The sequence below is a fragment of the Scyliorhinus canicula genome, chromosome 11, assembly GCF_902713615.1.
Source record: "Scyliorhinus canicula chromosome 11, sScyCan1.1, whole genome shotgun sequence".
Taxonomy (NCBI): domain Eukaryota; kingdom Metazoa; phylum Chordata; class Chondrichthyes; order Carcharhiniformes; family Scyliorhinidae; genus Scyliorhinus; species Scyliorhinus canicula.
Window position 1 is genome coordinate 115647737 of NC_052156.1, and position 26526 is coordinate 115674262.

The 26526-nt window shown below is 41.9% G+C and overlaps 1 protein-coding gene across 18 annotated transcripts in view; it reads left to right on the forward strand.

Moving 5' to 3' along the window:
- eps8a (epidermal growth factor receptor pathway substrate 8a) overlaps nucleotides 1-26526 on the forward strand; it is a 200908-nt gene that overhangs the window by 128133 nt on the left and 46249 nt on the right. For all 18 annotated transcript variants that reach the window (XM_038811132.1, XM_038811140.1, XM_038811143.1 and 15 more), the window contains 7 exons: nucleotides 10972-11036; nucleotides 11465-11626; nucleotides 16194-16343; nucleotides 17964-18046; nucleotides 18753-18889; nucleotides 21537-21610; nucleotides 26037-26163. In XM_038811132.1, the coding sequence (XP_038667060.1) occupies nucleotides 10972-11036; nucleotides 11465-11626; nucleotides 16194-16343; nucleotides 17964-18046; nucleotides 18753-18889; nucleotides 21537-21610; nucleotides 26037-26163 (798 nt within the window). The remainder of the gene's footprint in view (nucleotides 1-10971; nucleotides 11037-11464; nucleotides 11627-16193; nucleotides 16344-17963; nucleotides 18047-18752; nucleotides 18890-21536; nucleotides 21611-26036; nucleotides 26164-26526) is intronic.

The following is a 26526-nucleotide window of genomic DNA, read 5'->3' on the forward strand; positions in this document are numbered from 1 at the left end:
GACAAAAACCTTTCTTAAATGGACACTCCCATGACAATAGTAATCTTTATTAGTGTCACAAGTAGGCTTACATTAACACTGCAATAAAATTGCTGTGAAAATAATCTAGTCGCCACACTCCGGCGCCTGTGCGCGTACACTTCAGGGAGAATTCAGATTATCCAATTCACCTAACAAGCACTTATTTTGGGACTTGTGGAAGGAAACCAGAGCACCCGGAAGAAACCCACGCAGACACTGGGAGAACGTGCAGACTCCACATGGATAGTGGCCCAAGCCAGGAATTGAACCCAGGTCCATGGCGCTGTGCAACAACAGTGCTAACCACTATGCCACATGCTGCCTATAATGAATTCTAGCAACTTCCCTACTACCAATGTTAGGCGCACTGGTCTATAGTTCCTGTTTTCTCTCTACCTCCCTCCAATCTGTAGGAATTGTTCCGGAGTCCAAAGAATTTTGGAAAATGGCCACCAATGAATCTACTATTTCTATGACCACTTACATACTCTGGGATGAAGATTATCAGGCCCTGGAGATTTATCCGCCTTCGATCCCATTAATTTCCGGAAAATCATTTCACTGCTAATAGTAATTTCCTTCAGCTCCTCGCTAAGACTTGTGTTTCTCAGAACTTCTAGTACGTTATTCATGTCTTCCTTTTTGAAGACAGAAACAAAGTACGAATTTAGTTCCTCAGCAATTTCTTTGTTCGCTGTTCCTGACTGTAAGGGGTCTACATTCGTTTTTATCAATCTTTTCATCTCGACATATCTATAGAAATTTTTACAGTCAGTTTTTAAGTTCCCTGCCTGTTTACTTTCATTTTGTATTTCCCCCTTGGTCCCCCTTTGCTGAATTTGAAACTGTTCCCAATCCTCAAGTCTATTGCTTTTTATTGTTAATTTGTATGCTTCTTCTTTGAATCTAATACTATCTTTAATTTCCCTTGTAAGCTATGGTTTGCCCACAATTCCCTACTCTTGTACCAAATAGTAATAAACAACTTTTGGAGTTCACCTATTAATTTCTTCAACATTTGCCATGGTCGGTCCACTGTCCGTCCTTGTCAGTAATGTTTCCCAGTCCATCATAGCCAACTCATGCCACATACCATCATAGTTATTGAGATTCAGGACCCTGGTTTCATAAAAACCTACCCCACTTTCCATCTTGATAAAGGTTTGTATCATATTATGGCCACTCATCCCCATGGGTTCTCTAAACTAGATTGCCAACTAATCCTTTCTCATTGCGCAATACCCAGTCCAAGATGACCTGTTCTCTTGTTGGTTCCTTAACGTATTGGTCCAGAAAACCATCCACTTTATGTCCCTTTCCATTATAATAAGACTAATCTATTTATTGTCACAAGTAGGCTTGCATTAACACTGCAATGAAGTTACCGTGAAAAGCCCCAAGTTGCCACATTCCGGTCATTAAATTACTCCCCTGAGTTAAGCCATTGACCCATGATGTAGTCCCTTGGTTGAAAAAAGTACTGGAAAATGACCAAATGTTACAGGAATTGGGTTGGAACTTCAAGCCCCAGGTACCAACTGAATTAGCCTGAATGTGCAGGAGGGAAAGCATCTTATCACTGAACCAACATGTATGCTGCAGCATACAAGGCACCAGTGTTGGAGAGATACAGCGACGGCCCCATATAATAGATTTCTCTGACTTAACTGAAGTACACATAACATCAAGATTTATATTAACATGTCTTTGACTGCCAGCATGGAGCTCCAAGCAGAACTGTAGGGAAGAAGTAATCAATTTCAATTGTATTTCAAAAGTCTAGGGAAAGGATACTATAACAGTTTAATATAAGTAAAGATGTGAACCAGTCCTTTGGTATACTGTACAATTTTAATAGCTATTTCTATGCTATTAATCAAAATGTATCAGCATTGTCATCCAGAGCATTTGAATAGCTTTATAAAAATAAATTTCACTCTATTTTTGGTTTTACATTGCGTTTCTATAAAATAAGCTGCATTTATGTTAACTTTTTAAAAAGTTCTTACCTCTCTGTTTTGAGCTTGCTAACTCCTACATATATATCGTCCTTTCCACCTCTTCGACTTTCATCCATTTAGAGATAGTCCATTGCATTACTAATTAGATATGGTAAGAAGTCTTCCAACACCAGGTTAAAGTCCAACAGGTTTGTTTCAAACACGAGCTATCGGAGCACTGCTCCTTCCTCAGGTGACTGGAGAGGTATGTTCCAGAAACATTTATATAGACAAAGTCAGAGATGCCAGACGATGCATGGAATGCGAGCATTTGCGGGTAATCAAATCAGAGATGGGGGATGATCCCAGGTTAAAGAGGTGTGAATTGTCTCAAGCCAGGACAGTTGGTAGGATTTTGCAAGTCCAGGCCAGATGGTGGGGGGATGAATGTAATGCGACATGAATCCAAGATCCCGGTTGAGGCCGCATTCATGCGTGCGGAACTTAGCTATACGTTTTTCCTCGGCAATTCTGCGTTGTCGTGTGTCCTGAAGACTGCCTTAGAGAAGGCTTACCCGGCGATCAGAGGCTGAATGCCCTTGACTGCTGAAGTGTTCCCCGACTGGAAGGGAACATTCCTGCCTGGTGATTGTCGCACAATGCCCGTTCATTCGTTGTCGCAGTGTCTGCATGGTCTCGCCAATGTACCACGCTTCGGGACATGCTTTCCTGCAGCGTATGAGGTAGACTACATTGGTCGAGTCGCATGAGAGGAATTCATCAGGCGAATGAGACTCCGGGAATTCTTCCACAGACCCCAAGAGGCCGACAGCGAACCCAAGGAGACGACCAGTGAACCGGAACAGCAGACCGCGAGATCTGCGGTGCAGCAACCGAAAAGGAAAGAGTCGAATTGGACCCCTTCGGAAGGCCGCTGCTCTAGACTCGACATGTATGCTCAAGCTGTCAGGAGTCGTGTCAATGCCAGATTCATCAGTCGCATTCACAAGACAGCCCCGAACGATACCCAAGCACAACGCAACGCCATTCATGCTCTCAAGACCAACCGCAACATCGTCATGCAGACAAAGGAGGGGCCACCGTCATACTGAACAGAACGGACTAGTGCAAAGAAGAATACCAACAACTTAACAACCAGGAACAGTACAGACAGTTACCCGCAGATCCAACCAAGGAACACATCCGCCAACTCAACAGACTGATCAGGATCTTGGATCCAGACCTTCAGAGCACCCTACGTCCTCTCATCCCACGTAATCCCTGCATTGGAGATCTCTACTGCTTCCCGAAAATACACAAGGCCAACATACCAGGCCGTCCTATCGTTTCAGGCAATGGGACCCTGTGTGAGAACCTCTCTGGCCAAATCGAGGGCATCTTGAAACCCATTGTACAAGGTACACCCAGCTTCTGTCGCGACACGATGGACTTCCTACAGAAACTCAGCACCCATGGACCAGTTGAACCAGGAACATTCCTCATCACAATGGATGTCTCGGCACTCTACACCAGCATCCCCCATGATGTGTCTTCAACACTGACAACTGCCAGTCTCCAGACGCAATTCTGCAACTCATCCGCTTCATTCTAGATCACAAAGTCTTCACCTTCGACAACAAATTCTTCATCCAGACGCACGGAACAGCCATGGGGACCAAATTCACACCTCAATATGCCAACATCTTCATGCACAAGTTTGAACAAGACTTCCTCACCACACAGGACCTTCAACCGACGTTATACACTAGATACATCGATGACGTTTTTTTCATTTGGACCCACAGCGAAGAATCATTGAAACGACTACACAATGTGATCAACAAGTTCCATCCCACCATCAGACTCACCATGGACTATTCTCCAAATTCAGTTGCATTCTTGGACACACTCATCACCATCAAGGACGGTCACCTCAGCACTTTGCTTTACCGCAAGCCCACAGATAACCTCACGATGCTCCACTTCTCCAGCTTTCACCCGAAACACATTAAAGAAGCCATCCCCTATGGACAAGCCCTCCGTATACACCGGATCTGCTCAGACAAGGAGGAGTGTAACAGACACCTACAGATGCTGAAAGATGCCCTCGTACGAACGGGATATGGCGCTCGACTCATCGATTGACAGTTCCAACGCGCCACAGCAAAAAACCTCCTCAGAAGACAAACACGGGACGCAACTGACAGAGTACCCTTCGTCGTCCAGTACTTTCCTGGGGCGGAGAAACTACGACATCTTCTTCGCAGCCTTCAACACATCATCAATGAAGATGAACATCTAGCCAATGTCGTCGCCACACCCCCACTACTTGCCTTCAAACAACCGCGCAACCTTAAACAAACCATTGTTTGCAGCAAATTACCCAGCTTTCAGAACAACAGCCACGACACCACACAACCCTGCCAGGGCAATCTCTGCAAGACATGCCAGATCATCGACATGGATACCACCATTACACGTGGAAATACCACCCGCCAGGTACGCGGCACATACTCGTGCAACTCGACCAATGTAGTCTACCTCATGCGCTGCAGGAAAGGATGTCCCGAAGCGTGGTACATTGGTGAGACCATGCAGACACTGAAACAACGAATGAATGGTCATCGTGCGACAATCACCAGGCAGGAATGTTCCCTTCCAGTCGGGGAACACTTCAGCAGTCAAGGGCATTCAGCCTTTGATCCCCGGGTAAGCGTTCTCCAAGGCGGTCTTCAGGACACGTGACAACGCAGAATTGCCGAGGAAAAACGTATAGCTAAGTTCCGCATGCATGAATGCGGCCTCAACCGGGATCTTGGATTCATGTCGCATTGCATTCACCCCCCACCATCTGGCCTGGACTTGCAAAATCCTACCAACTGTCCTGGCTTGAGACAATTTGCACCTCTTTAACCTGGGATCACCCCCTATCTCTGGATCTGTAATGATTTGATTACCCGCAAATGCTCGCATTCCAAGCATTGTCTGGCATCTCTGACTTGTGTCTATATAAATGTTTCTGGAACATACCTCTCCAGTCACCTGAGGAAGGAGCAGTGCTCCGAAAGCTCGTGTTTGAAACAAACCTGTTGGACTTTAACCTGGTGTTGGAAGACTTCTTACTGTGCTCACCCGAGTCCAACGCCGGCATCTCCACATCATAATTAGACATGATTATTGCACCTTTCAGACTTTAGTTAATGGAACTTGGTGTGAGATTTTTAAATACAACATAGAACATTACAGCGCAGTACAGGCCCAAGGCCCTCGATGTTGCGTCGACCTGTGAAACCACTCTAAAGCCCATCTACACTATTCCCTTATCATCTATATGTTTATCCAATGACCATTTAAATGCTCTTAATGTTGGCGAGTCCACTACTGTTGCAGGCAGGGCATTCCACCCCTTACTACTCTCTGAATAAAGAACCTACCTCTGACATCTGTCCTATATCTATCTCCCCTCAATTTAAAGCTATGTCCCCTCGTGCTAGATATCACCATCCGAGGAAAAAGGCTCTCGCTGTCCACCCTATCTAATCCTCTGATCATCTTGTAAGCCTCAATTAAGTCACCTCTTAACCTCCTTCTCCCTAACAAAAACAGCCTCAAGTCCCTCAGCCTTCCCTCATAATATCTTCCCTCTCTTCCAGGCAACATCCTGGTAAATCTCCTCTGCGCCCTTTCCAATACTTCCACATCCTTCCTATAATGCGGCGACCAGAACTGCACGCAATACATCAAATGTGGCCACACTAGAGTTTTGTACAGCTGCAACATGACCTCATGGCTCCGAAACTCAATCCCTCTACCAATAAAAGCTAACACACCGTACACCTTCTTAACAACCCTATCAACCTGGGTGGCAACTTTCAGGGACCTATGTACATGGGCACAGACATCTCTCTGCTCATCCACACTGCCAAGAATCTTACCATTAGCCCAGTACTCTGTCTTCCTGTTATTCCTTCCAAAATGAATCACCTCTCACTTTTCTGCATTAAACTCCATTTGCCACCTCTCAGCCCAGCTCTGCAGCTTATCTATGTACCTCTGTAACTTGCAGCATTGTATTTAAAGGAGATTATGGCCATTCATTGTTTACTACTGATTTAGTACCAGTCATAGCTATTGCTTCAGATGAAAAAAGGCTGTTGAGCTGTAGCTTTAGACAGTCAGGACATTTACCTGATTTTCATACTTTATTCCACTCTAAACTGGGGTTGTTTACTAAATAGCTGATTAGGACAACAAAATAATCCTTCCCTGTATTGTGTTGTTCTGTGATGAATTAGCCAGTCTTCTCTATGGGAATGATATGCTGGTTACATTGATTCCTGCGTCCCTGAGCTTCCGAGGAAAAATTGTCCTAAGTTCCTGACCTGTGACGACTGCTGGAAAATGCATTTTTATAAATTTGTTCATAAGATATGGATGTCTCAGCCCATTCTTAATTGCTTTTGAAAAAGTGATGACGGTGATCTGCCTTCTTGAATTGCTGCAAGCCCATGTACTGCAGGTACACATATAATGCTATTAAGAATGGTGTTCCAGGGCTTTGACCCAGCAACAGTGATACAGTTCCAAGTCAGAATGGTGTGTGACTTGGAAGGAAATTTGCATGTGTTGCTGTTCCCACCCGCCTGCTTCCCTGTTGCTCTCGGTTATAGAGGTCATGAGGTTGGAAGGTGCTGTCAAAGGAAGCTTGATGAGTTACTATGGTGCACCTTGTCAATGCCAAACACTGTTGCCTCTGAGAACCAATGGTGGATGAGGTGCTAATCAGGCAGGCTCCTTCATCCTGGATGGTGTTCAGCTTCTTGAGTGTTGGAGCTGCACTCATCCAGGCAACTGGAGCGTATTCCATCACGTTCTTGACTTGTATGGAACATTATAATTAGGTAAAAAAACAAAACATTGAAGGATGGACAAGAATGAGAATAGAAATAGATATCTTTAACACACATTTGGCACCAGCATAAGCAAGATTGCCAGATGACATTGCCGATCCTAAGTGCATTGATTGTGAGCAGAATTGGGCTCCATTGTCATGTCAGTATTGTTCAATAGGCTTTTGATATTTTCTGAGTCCCTTGCCATGAATTTCTATTTGGGCAAGGTCAGAATTGTTGATAGTTTTGCACTGCAGCATGTGTCACTGCTTTCAAGAAGCAAGGAAAACGGATACTTTTGTTCTCCCCATGATCATCAGGAATTTACTGATGGATTTAATCCATCAACAGGCAATATTAAAAGGTGCATTTAAAAGTCTTTAGTAGCAGTTATTGCTGGAAGCTGGCTAATGTTCCTTCCAGTTTTAGCATTACGATCAAATGCCATGCAGGGATGGTTTGTTCTCAACCAACGTAATAAGTCGATGAACTGTTTTTTTTTCCTTCATTGACAGCCTGTTAAAAAGCTTAAAGTACTTGCATGAAGTCAGGAACATAGAACAGTACAGCACAGAACAGGCCCTTCGGCCCTCGATGTTGTGCCGAGCAATGATCACCCTACTCAAACCCACGTATCCACCCTATACCCGTAACCCAACAACCCCCCCCCCCCCCCCCCCCCCAACGTTACTTTTAAGGACACTACGGGCAATTTAGCATGGCCAATCCACCTAACCCGCACATCTTTGGACTGTGGAAGGAAACCGGAGCACCCGGAGGAAACCCACGCACACACGGGGAGGACGTGCAGACTCCGCACAGACAGTGACCCAGCCGGGAACTGAACCTGGGACCCTGGAGCTGTGAAGCATTTATGCTAACCACCGTGCTACCGTGCTGCCCATAATATGTAGTTATGTTACAAAATTGAACACTGCCAACATCATCCTACCTTACATTGTGACAGTTGATGAATTAATTGCTCAAAATGTTGAGAATTGATGGATGCATTTCCAAATCCCACCTGTCCACCTTTGCTCTTATTGGCAGCACTAAAATGGCTCTAAATCCATGGTGTCCATGGTGCTTTACCATTGTTTTTCATTGATCTTTGTGCAACTTTGCACAGCGTACTCTCCTCCTCATCTGCCATCCATTGTCTTGAAAGGGCCTTTACATATGCTCATGCAGATCTTGTCATGAACAATGAATCTCTGTTTCTTTATCCGGTCTGGCACCTCATCACATCTTGATGTCGCCGCCGCGCCCCCCCCCCCCCCCCCTCCCCCTTTCCCATATCTACAGGTGCCCTTCAGTAATGGCATTTAGAGTCATGCAGATGGGCGTCTGTTGTACCTCCATTAATTGCCTAGGGGGTGTTGGACTGCATGCCCGGACATCAGTCTTGAATTAATCACAATGTTATTCATTCCAACATCAAGGGCTGCATGGTGGTGCAGTGGTTAGCACTGCTGCCTCACAGCGCCAAGGACCTGGGTTTGGTTCCGGGTCACTGTCCGTGTGGAGTTTGCACATTCTCCCCATGTCTGCGTGGGTCTCACCCCCAAAACTTCAAGATTTGTGCAGGGTAGGTGAATTGGCCACGCTAAATTGCCCTTAATCGGGCAAAAAGAATTGGGTACTCAAAATTTATTTGACAAACTCCATCCCAACATCAATAAGAATTAAGTAATCATCACATTCCCCGTGCTCTTACCATCAGTTTCATCTCCCTCCCTGCTACCATTGCAGGCACAATCAGTCTGTTTGCAAATTTGACTTCCCATTTGACCCCAAGATAGATTTCAGACCTTAAAATTTTTTTCTCCTCTAGTGTTGTCTGCTTTTCCCTCAAAGTTGTATTTTTGCCTTTTCTACTCGCTCCATGTTCCTTTTTAAAATAAATTAAGAGTACACAATTATGTTTTTCCCAATTAAGGGACAATTTCGCATGGCCAATCCACCTAACCACATTGGGTTGTGGGGGTGAAACCAACGCAGACATGGAGAGAATGTGCAAACTCCACATGGACAGTGACCCAGGGCTGGGGTTCGAACCTGGATCCTCAGCACTGTAGTCCCAGTGCTAACCACTGTGCCACATGCGCTCCTTACTCCATGTTGTTCTTGATGACTTCTCATCTGCTATAAACTCAAGTTTTACTAAAACTGGCTGAAGTTATCCAGTTTTGCATTAATTCTTACTCCTCCTATCCTAACTGATCCATATTGTTGCCCCAAAATGCCACATTTAAAATATTTGTTTATAAATCCATCACTGCTATGAGTGCAGACTCCTCCTTGCCAAGATTACTCTTCCCCCACTCATGAATGTTCTGTTCCCTTGACTTTGGTCTTTTATATGTTTATTTTCAGCCCAGCTGTTTGATGCACCATTGATGGCAGAACCTTGGATTTCCTGGTTCTTGAAGTGAAATTTCCTCCTTGAGCATTTCTACCTTTTCATCTCTCCTCGGTCCCTCCTTCTCGCTCTGCTCCTCCACTCTACCCTCCTCTAATTCTAAAGAAAAGATGATCTTTGCAAATTCCATTTTAATCACCTGACTTCTGGACACATTTGCTTTTTATCTTTGGGTTTTTGTGCCAAGATGTTCATTACATTAAAGGTTGGGAGAAAATTAATGCTGTTCTTGGTTTTCTTATGATGGTAATTTGTAAGGTACTCAACATATGCTCAAAGTGAAAAACAAAATAAAATAAATGCATGATGTTGTTTCTGAAAGTATAAGTGGCTGGATTACATTTTTGTTCCAATTTGAAGATTTCAAATAATATAAACCCGTCACTCCTGGAGGTAAGTCAGTGGTACGCTGTTTAAATCAAATGATTTTATTTTGATCCAAATAGATGTTCAAAGTAAAAATACAATTCTAATCCTCCGTAAGACACCGTTTGGCTTTTGAGTTGCCTGCAACAGGGCATAGGTTGACGTATGATGACTTCCGAATTTGTGCAAGTTCTGTTGGTGGAGAGGATTAGTCCAGTTCATAGCACGACTGAGGAAATATCATCTGAACAAGTCGTAGAGCATTCTGGAGTATCTTCTTGTAGTCAGTCCAAGAGTGGGCAAGTTGCATTCCCATTCTACAGAGTAGGATGCAGCACCACCATAACTGAAAACAGCGAAGCAATGTATTGAGGCAATTTGGAAAAAAATGCTGTTTATGAACCTAGTAAGCGTTCTAACTGTCTTTGCATTTCTTAACCAAGGATAACTCACGTGTACATGAAACAGTTGAGCTGTTTTGTCATTTCCCTTGTGTTCTAATGCTGTGAATTCATCTAATTGTGTTGGGACTTTCTCATTGACATGTGAACCAGAATCCTTCGCATGTTTCTATTGACCAGAGTTAAATGAATAAACTGTCAGTTTTTAATTTGCACTTAAACAGTTGATCAGTCAGCGACCCAAAACTGGTTTGACACAAATATCCAGAAAAGCTTGGTCATATGTTCTTGGTTATATGCAATCCGTAATTAAAACGCAAAAATTATGTAGTGTTCTTGTTTAGTATTGTTAATTGATTTCATGGAGTTGTACATCTTTGAGAACATTTATAATGTGTGAAATTGGACATAGGTGGGAACACAATGCAGGCAGTATCACATTGGTTACCTGTTGTTCGTCCTGCCATATATTCAGTTCCATTGACTTAATTAAAACTGAACCTCGGGTGTCTTAGAAAGCTAGGGAAATGCATTTACACATGTTTTGCTTCCCCGCCCAGTCCACTTTCACCTCTAAAAGTATTTGGTAAAATTACTGTTATTAAACTACAGTCTGTACAGGTGAAGTTATTCCGATACTAGATTGATCATAGTTTGATTTTTGTGCTATAGATAACCTTTTACAAAATGGCGATGGCATTCTGTATTTCTCTGCTCAGTCCGCTGTATTGTTAAAAATCTTGAGTAGCTCCTTTTTATATAGATTTATAGCTTAACAATTAAGCTTTTCAGTGTTTACTTTTGTAGATTTCTGCAACTCAGAAGTGCTGGGGCTATTAAAATTGGACTATTATTGCGATAAAATATGCACCATGCAAAAGTTGAGTGAAATGAAATGTTCATTAAACATAACTTTTTGAATTCTACAGAACAAAGAAAGAATTATGCAAAATCAACTGTTGTAATGTCAGAGACGTCGCAATATCGTGTTGAGGTAATTAGATTATTTTGTTGACTTCTATCCGGTTTAGTAATTTCACGTATGATGGATCAATTTAAACCAATTGGAGAAAAGAGCTGAAAGCAGTATCTGCAATGAGATTAATGTATGTGGGAATTTAATTAAAATAGACTTCAGGGTCTTTATTATGTACATTTTAATGTGTTTTTGATGCTTGCCATTTAATCCGGTTTAACATTGAAACTCAAAAGATTAAATGTTTTTAAGTGGAAACCATACTGTAATTTGTTTCATGGTGATTTACATAAACTTGTCTGACCCCAAGATTCAAGAGTCGATTCTGTTTGCAGAAGTACCAATGAGGGAGTCTACCCTGATGGCCTCTCTGTGAAATAAGTTGTATAGGTTGATTGCATTTTGCAACTAAACTGTACATAATCTAATTTGTCTCTTGAAAACAGCACCTCGCAACTTTTGTTGTGGATCGGAAGGATGCCATGATTACAGTGGACGATGGTATAAGAAAACTAAAACTGCTTGATGCAAAAGGCAAGGTCTGGACCCAGGACATGTTACTGCAGGTGGATGAGAAAGCCGCCAGCTTAATTGATATGGAGAGCAAAGTAAGTCTAAAGTCATGGAATATTTTTGCAACAAATTATTTATCAAATGCAGCAAAATTGCAGTTACCATTTGAGTGAAGAATGATGCTAAATGGAACAGAGTATATTAAGTGATGAGTTTTGTTATGCTTGGTTAGTTCTGGTTGTGCTAGTAATTGGTGAAGGGAGATGGGTTAAACCTGTGCAGGCTAGAGATCACAACATGTGTGACTTAGAACTGAATACAGTTGCCAACTGAGCCAGTGTCGATAAATGAAGTTGAAATTGCAAAAGTGTAGATCCTGGTTTAAAACTCCCAATTATAAAATTTATTTAGACAACATTATAAATTTCTTGTTAGCTGACAGTTGCTAGCATTTGTTCATATAGTATCGATTGATCCCAACACGTTTTACAACATTTGATTAAGTTATCAGTTGTATGCATCAGTGTTAATTTAAATTTAATGCAAATTTACTGGCAATTAAAGTAATTTTGCTATTCCTTGAGCACAGTAGACAAACTTGGTTTCCATAAACTACAGTATATGTCACCATCTATAGGGCATTTGAGTGGCTGCATGCATGCACTGCAAATTTCCTGAAATCACTTTACATGCATAATAAAACATCAAATCAACTTGAAGGCTAGATTTGAAAAAATAAATTAAGGTATCTTGTCAGTTCCGACAAAATGCCAGCTTGCATAAAAAAAGTCAGTTTTTCAGTTGGCTGCAAAGTGGAGTTAAATCACTTCAGATGAACGCAAACTTCAGTTTGGCATACTCAATTTTAGGTACTTGTAAATGATATAGTTTTACAAGTAGATATGTAATTGGCCTCTGACTACCTTAATACAGTCATGAAATATTCATAAAGTTGATCATTGCTTCTGCCAGCAGTGAGAGATTTTGGCTTCAGTATTTTCAGCTGGATGTTGCCATCCTGTGATGGATCCAATGTCCTCTAGTTCAGCTGCCTAACAATGCATTTTGGAGCATGTACAATTTTTTTGCATCAAGTAATCTTCATACTGCTTCTCTCCTCCCCCTCCCCCCATTGTAAACTGTAATTAGTGTGCACGCACTTCCAAGGAATAATTATTAAACCGCTTCCTCCTACATTTAGTTGTTAACTGGGGCATGTGCATATATATTTAACCCTTAGTGGGTTCAGAGAAATGTCTACCCGATGTGTGGACTGCGTTTCGGCTTACACACTGACCAATTATTTCAGTATACATGTGATGGGCAGCATGGTAGCACAGTGGGTAGCACTGTTGGTTCACAGCGCCAGAGACACAGGTTCGATTCCCAGGTTGGGTCACTGTCTGCGGAGTCTGTACGTTCTCCCCATGTCTGCATGCGTTTCCTCCGGGTGCTCTGGTTTCCTCCCATAATTCTCGAAAGATGTGCTTTTTAGGTGAATTGGACATTCTGAATTCTCCCTCTGTGTACCTGAACAGGCAGCGGAGTGTGGCGACTAGGGGATTTTCACAGTAACTTTATTGCAGTGTAATGTAAACCTACTTGTGACACTAGTAAAGATTATTATTATTACTATTATTATTATTACAATATCATTGGGAAATATCATTTTAAGAAAGAATACTTTATTTGCTGCAACCACTGTATGATTAGTGTGATTGAAACAAATCAGTGGATTTTTTGACGTTCAAGCCATTCTTTTGAGACATGTCATGTGATTGGTCAAATGTAGGATTTTCTTTTTGTTGAAGTAATGGGTTTGATTAACAGTTATATATTGGGTAAAGACGTGAGGATCTATAATAGGCAGGGCAATGATTCTTTGTGGCTGAAAATGAAAATCGCTTATTGTCACAAGTAGGCTTCAAATTAAGTTACTGTGAAAAGCCCCTAGTTGCCACATTCCGGCGCCTGTTCAGGGAGGCTGGTACGGGAAGCCTTTTGTAATCCTTTTGACGTAACAGCTCCGCAGTCATCAGCTCCTGATTATGGAGCTTATATTTGGCTGTCTCAACTCACCTGAGACCTGAGCGGTATGGAGGTAATCAGAGCATTACGTGCTACGATTTAGCAATTTATGTAGTGACCATGATTTAAGAATCAATTTTATATGGTGTTATTGCAGGTGAAAGTTTTACATTATTTCTGAGAGTAAAATCAGTCATTCTGTAGACTGTTGTGATAGATCTGTTTAAACCAATCAAAATGTGTTTAACATTATAGCCTGAGCCATAACTTTAAAAAAAAATCATCCTTGGAACAAAGTATTGCTGGCAAGGCCAGCATTTATTGCCTATCCCTAACTGCCCTTGAGCAAGTGGTGCTGTGCGGCCTTCTTGAACTGCTGAAGTTAATGTGGTGTAGATACTCAAATACTATTCGAAACAGCTTTTGCTTCCGAAATAGTGATGGATGCTGATGTTGTTCCAAGTCAGCATGGTGTGTGGCTTGGAGGGGAATCTGCAGGTGGTGGTTGATGTTATGAGTTTGGAGTTGCTGCAGTGCATCTTGTAGATGGTGCACACTGCTGCCACTGTGCGTCACTGGTGGAGGGGGTGAATGTTGAAGATGGTGGCATTCAGTCTACTGAAGTTGGAAGGAATATTAATCACCTGGTGGATCTTTAATAAACGAGAGTGCAGTGCTGAGCGTTCTTTAACCTCTGTCTTTCCCTATGTGCGTTTGCGTATTGGGGAAGGCAATGCATTGTCTGCTTCATAAACAACACATGATCTGTTCCGACAAGTGGTTCAACCCAAGGCCAGTGTAGAAGTGATGGCTCTTTGTAAAAGCTGAGATTAGCTGTACTTCAAATGTACTTTATCGTTCTTATTGGTGGTTGCTCTGAACTCAAGAAGTGGTCAAACTTCTGGCTTTCATCCTAATTACAGCACAAAACTGCACCTCACTGAAGTTGCTCTCAAAAGCCCAGTCAGCATGAGTTGTTAACCCAGAATATTATTCAATCTATTGACTGGGTGAACCCAGGTAAATGTTAAAGAAAACTGACACCCATTTCTGACTCCACTGTGTAGCATCATCAACAGTAACACTAACAGCTAAAATGCCTTTCAAAAGAGAAAAAAATACATATATTGGTGCCCTTTCTCTTAAATTACCAAACTATAATGGTGCAGCTAAGAGCATCAATGGTTATTGGTAACTGAAGTAGTCACAGCAATATACTTAATTACCTTTGTAAAATGACACTGCCCAAAATTCTGTTCTCAGTGTGTTTTATTCCCTGTTGAGCTGTTACTCTATTATGTACACTGACCAAATCTCCATATACTGTGTCAATTATTTCTTGACACATCATTGTGTTGTAACAGAATATTCCAAAGTGGTATCACTTTGAAATGACGAATTTTGTCAAAAGGCAGCAACTCTGGAGTTTTAGAATCAAACTAGAAAAGGTATATGCAATGCCTTTGGGGCACTATTGGAAACCCTGGGATTTACAGTAAAGCACAGGAAGGCCTCCTGAAGAAATATATGATGGAATACCTGACTAAATATGGAACAATGAGTGAAAATCTATGGATGGCAATGTCGCGCTTGTTATAATTGATAGCTGACCATGATGCTATGCATTGATGTTTGAACAAGTTTCTGACACATTGCCACCACAGAGGGGATTTCAGTCATCAGGTTGAATGAAATGAAATTGTGGTGTAGGTAGGGCAAATAGGCATTTCTGAAATAGACTTGAAATACATTTAAATTGGAGAACGTAAAGGCTGTTGTAATGAAGCTGTGTTGGCATGGAGGATAGCGAGCATCATATTGGGGCGATTGCTGTTTAAGAGTGCAAATAATTGACGACGAAAACAAAGGTGCCAAAGCTTTGTGAGAACTTCAAAATAAATGTTATTGGATTTAAATCAGAGATGGCAAATGCCAGATGTCGATTAATGAATAGATGTAGAGTGGCACACGGAAAAGCGATTAAATAGAAAAAGTGAGGATATGACAACTTGCTGGATATAAACTGGAAGAGGAATGTGGGAGTGCTGGTGATAGAAATCTAAAGCCATCAGCAGAGGATAGTAGCATCTTGTATAGGGATAGAGCATAGGTACCAAGAAGCAATGATGAGTTTGTGCAGGTGATTGGTTCCCATTTGCAATAACGGAGTCTCAATACTTCATGACTACAGCAGCCTTTGCCTCAGCAATGACCAATGAATTGAGGCTTGAGATTAGAAGCAAGAACTAAGAGAGGCACAGCTATTGGGAATGTTTGCACTTGGAAAGGGAAGACTTGGGTTTGAAGCAGAAACTGAAAACTTAGGGAGATAGATAATATATTGAGCTTTTGTCTACAAGGCGGTGTGGAGATGACGGGAAGAGAAAAGCTGAACATTTAGATTTCCCTGGGACCGTAATAAGGGGGGCTGCTATTAATTAATCACTAGCCTTTAGTTCAGAGTGTCAGTGACTGAGGTCTGCAAATTGATGCTTTCCTCTTGTCTAATTGGCTACAGCTATTGAAGATATGAAAATAATTTAATGTGGACAATGGAACATAGAATGCAGGAAGTGACTGTGAAAGTGGACTATAATCAAGAATACAAAAATAGTTAATGTGCTTTCTTTATAGAATGAGTTGGAGCACTTTCCCTGTAACACAATCCAGCATTGTCAGTCTGTGATGAATGCCTGTAACTATGACTCCATTCTGGCACTCGTTTGCAAGGAATCTGGCCAAGGCAAACCAGACATTCATCTTTTCCAATGTGACGAAGTTAAGGTTGGTAAATGTTTTACTTTCTACAGCATCAGCCTGATTCTGTGACCATGTCCTCTGCAGATTATAAAACATGAACATGTTAAGACATACTTAATACATTTTTCCACATTTGTATCAAATACATGTAAACTGGTGTTGAAAGCAGTAATGAGATACTTTAATTTTTAAAAAATAGCTTTTAATACTTTTGCCACCCCATTTTCAAATGCCTCGATGGATAGATTTTGCGCTGCTCTCCAACCCTCACAACCCCCTGTCACCCAACCCTACTTCCCCAAACTCTTTGGTGATGCTCACCACCTCTTTCCAGAAGTCCTGGGAGTGACTTATCTTCAGCCCTCTCCCAAGAATGCTCTGAAGTGGCTCGGGGTGAAGAAGGTGAGAATGACCCAGGTGGACACATGTTTGACTAACACTTGGCAATTCTTTCAGGCGGATTGCCCAAAATAAAAAATAATGTGTTGAACAAAGTTGTCAGTCAAGTAGGTTACTACTGGATACTTTGTGCTAACTTTTCAAATCTCTGTCAGCGTTTGTTTAATTATGTAATATAACTTAGCACTGGTGAGGGGGTTAACTTGTTTTGCTGCTTTTTAATTGGTGAACTAAACCTTTGTGATGAAATATCACTTGAATACAAGAAGATATATTTAAACAGTAGCGATTTCCTGAAGAAAACAGTACATCTTTTCATAAAATAGACCAAAAGATTACAATGTTTGGGGAAGTGGTTAGTCCTAAAGGTTATTGTACCTTTTATAATGCATATTTTTGATGCCACTTGCATGTGCTGTCCTTAATTATTTGGGTACTTTGATTAATTGAGGCTGTTTTCTATTAAATCTTGCAGTTATTTGTCGCTCTGAAGCTGCCTTTTATGCTGTTCTGGTCAATTGGCATTTACTTTACCCTTGCTTCAGGACAAATTCTGTAATTGCTCTGAATAATATATGAAGTGTGGCACAGTGTTTAGCTCTGTTGCTTCACAGCACCAGGGACCCAGGTTCGATTCCCAACTTGGGTCACTATCTGTGTGGAGTCTGCATGTTCTCCCCGTAGTTTGCAGGTGCTCTGGTTTCCCTCCAAAAGTCCCGAAAGACGTGTTTATTATGTGAATTCAACATTCTAAATTCTCCCTCAGTGTACCCTACTAGAGGATTTTTGCAGTAACTTCATTGCAGTTTTAATGTAAGCCGACTTATGACATTAATAAAAAGATGAAGATTATGTAATTTTTGTGTCATGTACTTTGACTTCTGATGTACAGCAGATCCTTCCATGCCACTAGAACTTTTATTGAATGCATTTTTTGAGGTAAATGCAACTTTTAGATGATATCTAGGCAAAGGGGTTATAGCATGATAATTCAGGCATTATTTTCTTGTGTCTGAGAGAATTGAGCAGAATTATCAACAATTTTTGCGATACAGATTAAAATATTGACCAAAAGACAAGTTTACTTCTAAAGCAGCTGCTTACTCAAGGCTGCAATGGAGTTAGTCATAGACTCAGTACGCTGTTTGCGCAAGTGTGTTCCACGCAGTTTGTGAGAGTCTTGTAATTAGAGGCTTCGTTAAGTTGTGCTGTCGCTGTGACTTAGCTCAAGGTCTTGTTTTGCAGGCTGACCTGATCCATGCAGATATTGAAAGTGCAATCAGTGACAGTAAAGGTAGTAAACAGAAGAAAAGGCCTGATATTTTGAGGTACAAAGATACATGGATATTAATGATGAAATAGTATCCTTGGTCATCTATTTGGACTTCCTGTTCACAGTATGCAATCTCTCTTTTATGTGATTTTTAAAAAAAAATGTTCAGCTAACCTGTAACGTAAAGTTGAGATCTGATTAAGTGTTGAAGCAATATTAAAGTGTACCTCAAATGAGCAGAACACGTTGTAATCTACTCAAAATTCCAGGTGAGTGTTTCAGACTGTTTCCTTTTGCCCATGACTTCTGACCATATGCAGGTAGGATTGATGAGCAGCGTTGAGATGAGAGAGAATTTTATGTCTTTAAGTTCTGCCATACTGAAAAACTAAGATGTGGAGATGCCGGGCGTTGGACTGGGGTGAGCACAGTAAGAAGTCTTACAACACCTGAGGAAGGAACAGTGCTCCAAAAGCTAGTGTTTGAAACAAACATGTTGGACTTTAACCTGGTGTTGTAAGACTTATTACTGTAAAACAAATAAGGATCAATTAAGTTTAAAATTCAATGCCAGACATAATCTAAGAAGTGCAGCTGAATGCAATTGAGTTTCTTTTCATATAGTGTTTGACAATATACCAGATGAACTGTTTCAATAAGTGCGTTGACGTTGTTCCTCCTATGTATGAACATGAGCTTTAGCTCTCATTAAAGCATTTTTGTTCACCTAAGAAATAATATGTCTTTGTTTTTATTGATAGAATGATTACAAATGCAGGTGGTTCCTCCATCCCGCCACCTCCAAGCGCCCCTGCTCCTGTTCCTCCAGGGACTGTTACACAAGTGGATGTCAGGAGTCGAGTAGCAGCCTGGTCAGCTTGGGCTTTACCTGAACAAGGTAATTGGGTTTTCACGAATACATGTTCACATCTTCAGGGGAGCAATTGTATTTTGTTATAAAATGAAAGGGGCAAGTTGGATCCTTGACCATATTTACCACATTGAAAGGTGAAATGAAAATACAAAATTGCAAAATAACTTAGTGCTGGAATAGATAGAGCAGAGTAAGCATTTGGTGAGTAATACAGAAAAGTGATGTTGTATTGGTAGTTCACTGATGCTCTAAAGTGATTTTCTTTGCTGGATTGGGATGTTGCTATGATTCTATGTAGCTGGTCAGCATTCCGACTTGGGGTGATCATGGACAAATTACACTCAAGCCACATGTGTTAGGTAATGACCATTTTCAATAAAAGAGAACCTTCATGCTTCCCCTTGACAACCAACAGGATTACCATCAGGGAACACCTACCATCACCATTGATCTGAAACTTCACTGGACTGGCCACCCACATACAGTGGCTGGAGGAACAGGTCAGAGGATGGTGTTCTGTGGCTAATGCCTCACCACCTTACTTGCCAAAGCTGGTCCACCATTTCCACCATCCAGGGACAAGTGAGGAATGTGTTGGAATACTTGCCGAGATGGGTGCAGCTCCAACAAGATTAAAGAAGCTCGACCCCCCTCCCAAGACAAAGCAGCCCCCTTTCACCACCGTAAACATTTACTCATTCCATCACAGGTACATAATGCCAACAGTGAGTTCCATCTACAAGAGAGACTGCAGCAACTCATTCAGACTTTTTCAACAACACTTTCCAAACCCGTAAACTCTACTGCTTGGAATGCCGAGGGCAGTAGGTGCACGGGAGAACTACCACCTGCAAGTTACCCTCCAAGTCATACACCATGCTAACTTCAACATATATCATAGTTCCTTCAGAATCACTAGATGCTCCTTATTGACACTGTAGGTGCAGCATACACCACATGGACTGCAGTAGTTCAAGAAGGTGGCGCAGCAGTACCATTGCAACAACAATTGGGAATAGATAATAACTGGTGACCTTGCCAGTGAAGCACACATCACAAAATTTTTTTTAAATGCACATCGGAATCATTCTTTTCATTGGGGATTAGGTAATGGCTGGCGAAGGGGTCCATCTCCAAATCCGGCCCACAATGTTGTGCGATGGCTGTCTCCTCAGTCTGTAAAAATTCCATGTAGCTCCAAGAAATCATGGAAGGAAGCTTGTTCTGGGGCTGAGATAGGTTGCTGAGCTAAAGGGAGCTTTACTTCATAGCAACTTGTGTTACACCTATTGGAGATTATTTAATGCTGCATTCGGAGGAGTTCCGCGCCTTTGAAAATGCCGTCTTTAGATGATACATTGCGCTTGAGGTTCCGTCTGCTCTCGCTGCGTAAAAGATCCATCGACCCTATTTTGAAGAAGAGCAGTGGAATGTGTGGCGACTATGGGCTTTTCACAGTAACTTCATTGAAGCCTACTCGTGACAATAAGTGATTTTCATTTCATTTCATTTCATATCCGCGGTGTCCAGGCCAATATTTATTCCTCAATTATTATCACAGAAACAGTTTATCTGGCCATTATCACATTGCTGTCTGTGGAAATTTGTTGCAAATTGGCTGCCGTGTTTTCCACATTATCGCAGTGACTACTCTTCAGAAATAATTCACTGGCAGTAAAACACTGGGGCATCCCGAGATTGTGGAAGGTGCTATATAACTGCAAGTCTTTCTTCTTCTTTGACACTGGGTGTCAGAAGTGGAATTTGTTTCATTTTATAACAGAAATATTTCTTAATTTCATCATTTAATAAAAAGTAAACTCTGATTTTTCTGTCGGAGACCCATGATCACTGCTGCCACTTGCTTCGCAGTGAATTATACCATCTGTATTTATTATGGACATTACCATGCCATTCAGTGGTTAGCACTGTTGCTTCACAGCGCCAGGGTCCCAGGTTCGATTCACTGCTTGTGCGGAGTCTACAGATTCTCCCCGTGTTTGCATGGGCTTCCCCCGGGAGCTCCGGTTTCCTCCCACAAGTCCCAAAAGATGTGCTTGTTTGGAAATTTGGACATCCTGAATTCTCCCTCCGTGTACCCGAACAGGTGCTGGAATGTGGCAACTAGGGCTTTTCACAGTAACTTCATTGCAGTGTTAATGAAAGCTTACTTGTGACAATAAAGATTATTATAAAGATTATTAAGGGGCAGCACGGTAGCATAGTGGTTAGCATCAATGCTTCACAGCTCCAGGGTCCCAGGTTCGGTTCCCGGCTGGGTCACTGTCTGTGCGGAGTCTGCACGTCCTCCCCGTGTGTGCGTGGGTTTCCTCCGGGTGCTCCGGTTTCCTCCCACAGTCCAAAGATGTGCAGGTTAGGTGGATTGGCCATGCTAAATTGCCCGTAGTGTCCTAAAAAGTAAGGTTAAGGGGGAGTTGTTGGGTTACGGGTATAGGGTGGATATGTGAGTTTGAGTGGGGTGATCATTGCTCGGCACAACATCGAGGGCCGAAGGGCCTGTTCTGTGCTGTACTGTTCTAAATCTATTGTCATAACACATCCGCTGTATACTGAACTGCAAAGAGACTGACTTCATACAAAAATGCCAGCTGCCAACAGTACATAAAAATGTAGATAAAATGTCTCAATTAAAATACTGTTTTCTTAACAGATGAAAAACAGAAGGTTATTCATGAACCCGAAGAAACTCCAGATATGGCGGCAGTAAGGATTGATCGCGATGTGGTATGAATGCATATTAGAATGTTTTTCCCAAAATGCTTTTCATTTTGATTCGTTAAACACGTTTACAAAAAGTACTAAAAACCATGAAAAATTGACATGTTGAGGAAAGATATTAATTTGAATGCCTTTTGTGTTCTTGATCTCATTGAAATGGTCTGTGCTAGGTACCTGGTGTGATCAATACTGAGAATGTATTCGAATGTTGTACCTAACTTAAGATGCCATTTTACACCCCAAAGCAAATGGCAAATTTTGAAAACCATGAATAACCTGAGCACTATTTAAAATTATATTCTGGCAAAGAGTCTCCTGCCTTTCTCACTGGTCTAATTTGATGAACAAAAAAACCTCAATTGGCTACTACCTCAAATTGCTAGAATGCTCCCAAAATTATTTCACACTGTTTCTGTCCACCATCTTTCTGGGCAAGTATACATTGATGCAAAGAAAAGGTATTAAAATGTTCCCAGACCGTCCTGTTTTCACCTTTTGAGTTTCATTTTTATTGCTGTTTCCAGACTGGCAGCTGTTCCTAAACTTGAAAATTTAACTGGCGGGGCAAATAGCAACTGCCTAGCCAACTGTGTGACCTGTGTTACAGACAGGGATGAAAGAAAACTGAAACGCTTCTTCCTTCCCATATTGTCCATAATCAATGCATTTTTGAAAAGTAAGACCTCTGAATAACCAGCAGCAAGCTTTTTGTAGCTTTAAATAAAGAGGGTTATTTATTTCCATGTTCATCCTGGAAAATCTGACATGGTGGGTGCGTTCTACCGGCCCCACAGTCCGAAAAGCAGCCCGCTGCAGCACAACGTGGTTGGCCAATGATCGGAGACCCTGGGGTCTACCAGGCTCACTACACCTCTCAAGATCCAACGTGACCTATGCGAGACGTCGCGATATGAAGCCACCCCCATTGTGGGAGGGGTCACTTTTTGGCAAATATGGATATTCGAGCGAGACAGCTAGTCTCACTCTAATATGCAATTTCCTGAGGTAACCATGGAATCTGGAACTGTCCCCTTCACCTAGAGACATAGGGTGAGCGCCGTTCAGTGCTACTCTCCACAAATGGGGACCAGATGGAATGGGATTGGTCGAAGTCTCCCAGGGCATCGGAGGCCACCAGGTGCTTGTCTGCCCTGGCACTGCCAGTGCCACCTGGGTGCTAGTCTGGCACTGCCTCGGAGCCCAGGTGGCATTTTGCACGGCGGTGGTGGGGGGGGGGGGCAGCGCGCAGGTGTAGACGGGATGTGGTGGGGCCGGGAACCCCCTTGGTAGTGAGTTGGGGCTTGTGGGGGGGTTCGGGGATCACATCAGGAGCTCGCGAGATCGGATGGCATCCCGATCTCGCTGCATGGAGGATTTCTGGCGAGTGGAGCTCATCAGTGCAGAAAACAGGGCTGAATGCGGCCTCGTGCACGCATTCCCCGCTGAGGCCCCGTATCTAACTGATGGGCAAGCAGCTAAACACACCCGGTTCCCATTTGGTTAGATTGGGCTCTATATCACTCACTCTGCTGCACCTCCCAAAACACACATACAGTACAGTTAGAGAGAGTGGTGCACTTGTGCAAGGTACAAGCAAAGTAATAGCAGAAACAGAAGATGCTGGAAAAACAGCAAAATAATACTTCATGTCCTTGGCTCATCTTGAAAGAAAGCATACACTGCAGGCCTGATGAAGAAGACCTGTTCACTCCTGAAGTGGATTCAATAGCCGTAGTTGTGTATCGGAATTGTTGCAGGATTCCACAAAGAGGTGGATTTTCAGTAGGTCAGGAAGATGGTTACTCAGTCTCGAAACCAGCAGGTCGGTTTGCTGTATTAGTGGGCCAGAAAAGGAATAGAATACGAGGCGTTGCGATGTTGCCGTTCCCAGGTACATAGGTGTTGTCTTTGCTGCTATATAAAAAAAAACTATTGACACGACTGCCTCACCATGTAGCGCTCTACAGGTATCTTCCAAATATGGTTTTGGGCTTAAGTTAATTAGCCACAACCTTAGTTTGAGTTTGCAGGCATCCACATCCACCCTGGGGGTTTTGAAACAATCATTGTCTTGGTTTCAGAACAAACGATTCAAACCAGGAATGTGGTTTAGAAGGTCTCGGGGCATTTACACCTCCTTAGTCTGGAATGCTCCCTCATCCTTTCATGACAGTGTGGCAGTTTTTTGGAATCCACAGACCTAGAGTCAGATGACCCCTTGGTGGCCACCTTTTGCAGCCTATCACAGTCCATTTTAAAAGGAAAGTTAGTTCCGGAAGATACAGTTCTTGCTTTAAAAGGTATGAATAGAACATTCCTCCACTGGACATGACACCTGTGTCAACCAGACCCGCATCACTCAGAACAGTGTAGCACTCGGCCTTTTCTGCGTGACTTTGTTGGCTCAAAATCTGGCGAATCGCTACATTTTATCATTACTCATTTGATTATTTCTATTAGCGAGGTTGTGAAGATGGATTTTGTTCCGGGTTTGTCTATTATGTGCCCCAACCCGCCACAACCACAAATTTCTAAGTAATGCAGAGCAGTCTTACATTTGACTAACCTTTTACAATGTAGTCTTGTCAGTGATACAGTCTACATCCTGCACTGAGCAGCTGCTGAGTGTTGTTAGCACTCGACTTGATTTCAATTCCATAAAGTTTGCAAGTACGTTTGCTTTCACACAATTAACTGATGCACCAGTAAACTAAAATAGTAACCCATGTGTTTAGCTTACAAGGTTTCATATTTTTTTCTTGCAGTTATTTTTTAATTTAGAGTACCCACGCAAACACGGGGAGAATGTGCAAACTCCACACGGACAGTGACCCAGAGCCGGGATCGAACCTGTTACCTCAGCGCCATGAGGCAGCAGTACTAACCACTGCGCCACCGTGCTGCCCCTTTGTTGCATAGTTTGTGTCATAATATACACACAGGTATATGATGGTGCACAGACAGGCAATAATTGACACACAGAATGACCAATTAACACACAGAACACAGCAGCCAATCACCAGACAGCACACGACCACTATAAAGCCAGAGGGCACTAGTTTTCCCGCTCTCTTGGGATCCAGCCTCTGAGACAGTCAGAGCCCATGAGAAACAACTAGAACTTACACCATGTGTTAGTAAGATAGTCTGGTCAGGTTAGCCTCAGGTCTCCAGTCAACTCAGCATAGTGTCAACCCACAGCTAAAGTATGTATGATAGTTAAGAGTTCAATAAAATCGATTGCATTTCTTCAAGTGTTGGGAGCCTGTCTCTCTCACTGCTGCAGTAAACGCAGTCCTCGCAGACCCAGCTTACCGAACACATCAGTTTGAACTTCGAACCCAATTTTAAAAACTCTTGAAATAAAATTTGAGTAATTGTTTTGAATGTCAAAGAACTGGGCAACAGCGCATTCTGAAAATTCTACTTGGCTTTTGATGCTTTCTGTCTGTCTTCGAAAAGTTATTTTTGTGTAACTCGACCCATGGCAGGTTGATGTATTCTTTTTATCTGAAAAATTTTGCATCCAGCATGGAGAACTCGTTAATATATCCTCAAAAAATTTCCTCCTGCAAATATTGTAACTATCTGAAAGCCCATCTAAAATAGTTCAGGTTAGAGATAAACCATCTCTTAACAGCCTTTGAAGTATTGTCTGGAGTCATCTTCCTTAATCAAAACCAGCTTTTTCATCCTTCAGTGCCTTCTTTTAAATCTCAAACTTTGATTCCCACAGAAGGACCTATGGCAATTCGCCAGTGATATCAGAATCGTAACTAATTCCCAATTGCAGGCAGTCTTGGTATTTGTAGCGCACCTTTACCCAATGCAGCTTTCTTTCCTAATTTATTGAAATTGAATTGATTGATCACCCATTGTGTGCTTTGTCCCAACAGATGACTTGTATGTAAAGCACTCCCTCCAATTTATTTATCCCAAAGGGAGGTGGAGTACCAGGCAAAAAAAGAGAAAACATGAAATGGAATAAATTTGAGTCGATACTTTTTGCAGCAATTAATTCATAGGGAGACCTACAAAATAAACACTTAATTCAAGATGAAACTTGTTGCAAATGAGTTGATGCACAGTGGTTTGCACTGTATTGCTAAATGTAACAGCATCCAAATGTGATTTTTGAATTTGGAACAAACCCCAGCATTGTATGTGCGTGTATTGAGGCAAAATCTGATTTGGTGCATTTTTCCATTTGTTGGCATCGTTCAGGGAATGTTTGTTAACTGGTGGTCACAAAGAAAATTATTTTTCTGTGTACGAGTGAAGCTTTTAAGAAAAAGCTTTAAGAAAAAGTTGCATGAAGTTACTGACTTGTTCAATCCATGGTTGTTTTCAATATCATGTAAAAGGCACCTTTCAAATGCAAGTAGTTGAATATTGTTTTCCTGAAACTGCATATGTCTTTTTCTTGCGTCAGCAAATTTTGAACCACGTTTTGGATGATGTGGAAGCGTTTGTTATTAAACTTCAGAAGGCGGCTGAAGCATTTTCGCAGCTTTCACAACGGAAGAAATCAAAGAAAAGCAAAAAGAAAGGACCAGGAGTTAAGTGGTTCTTTGAAGTTCAGCTGTACAATGTATTGAGCAATAAAACCTATTTATTTTGGCTGTAAAGTACATGGGAAACTGAGGAAGTGTGGTCGCATGTTAACAGTCATTTCCTTTTTAAGTGATATAAACTTTCTCCAAAAGTAAGGTAAAGTTGCCTAAGCCGGGTTCTTTTAAAATTCCATGCTGCAGAAAACATAGTTAGTTATGGTTTCACTCGAAGGTAATTTTATTTTGCTTGTTTTCATGGTTATTTTAAATCTATTAACTATTATTTGTGACTATATCTATTAGAAAAATTAAGAGCTGTTCTTAAGCGCTATCTATGAATTTTGGCTTTTTCGAGGGTTGAATAGATTT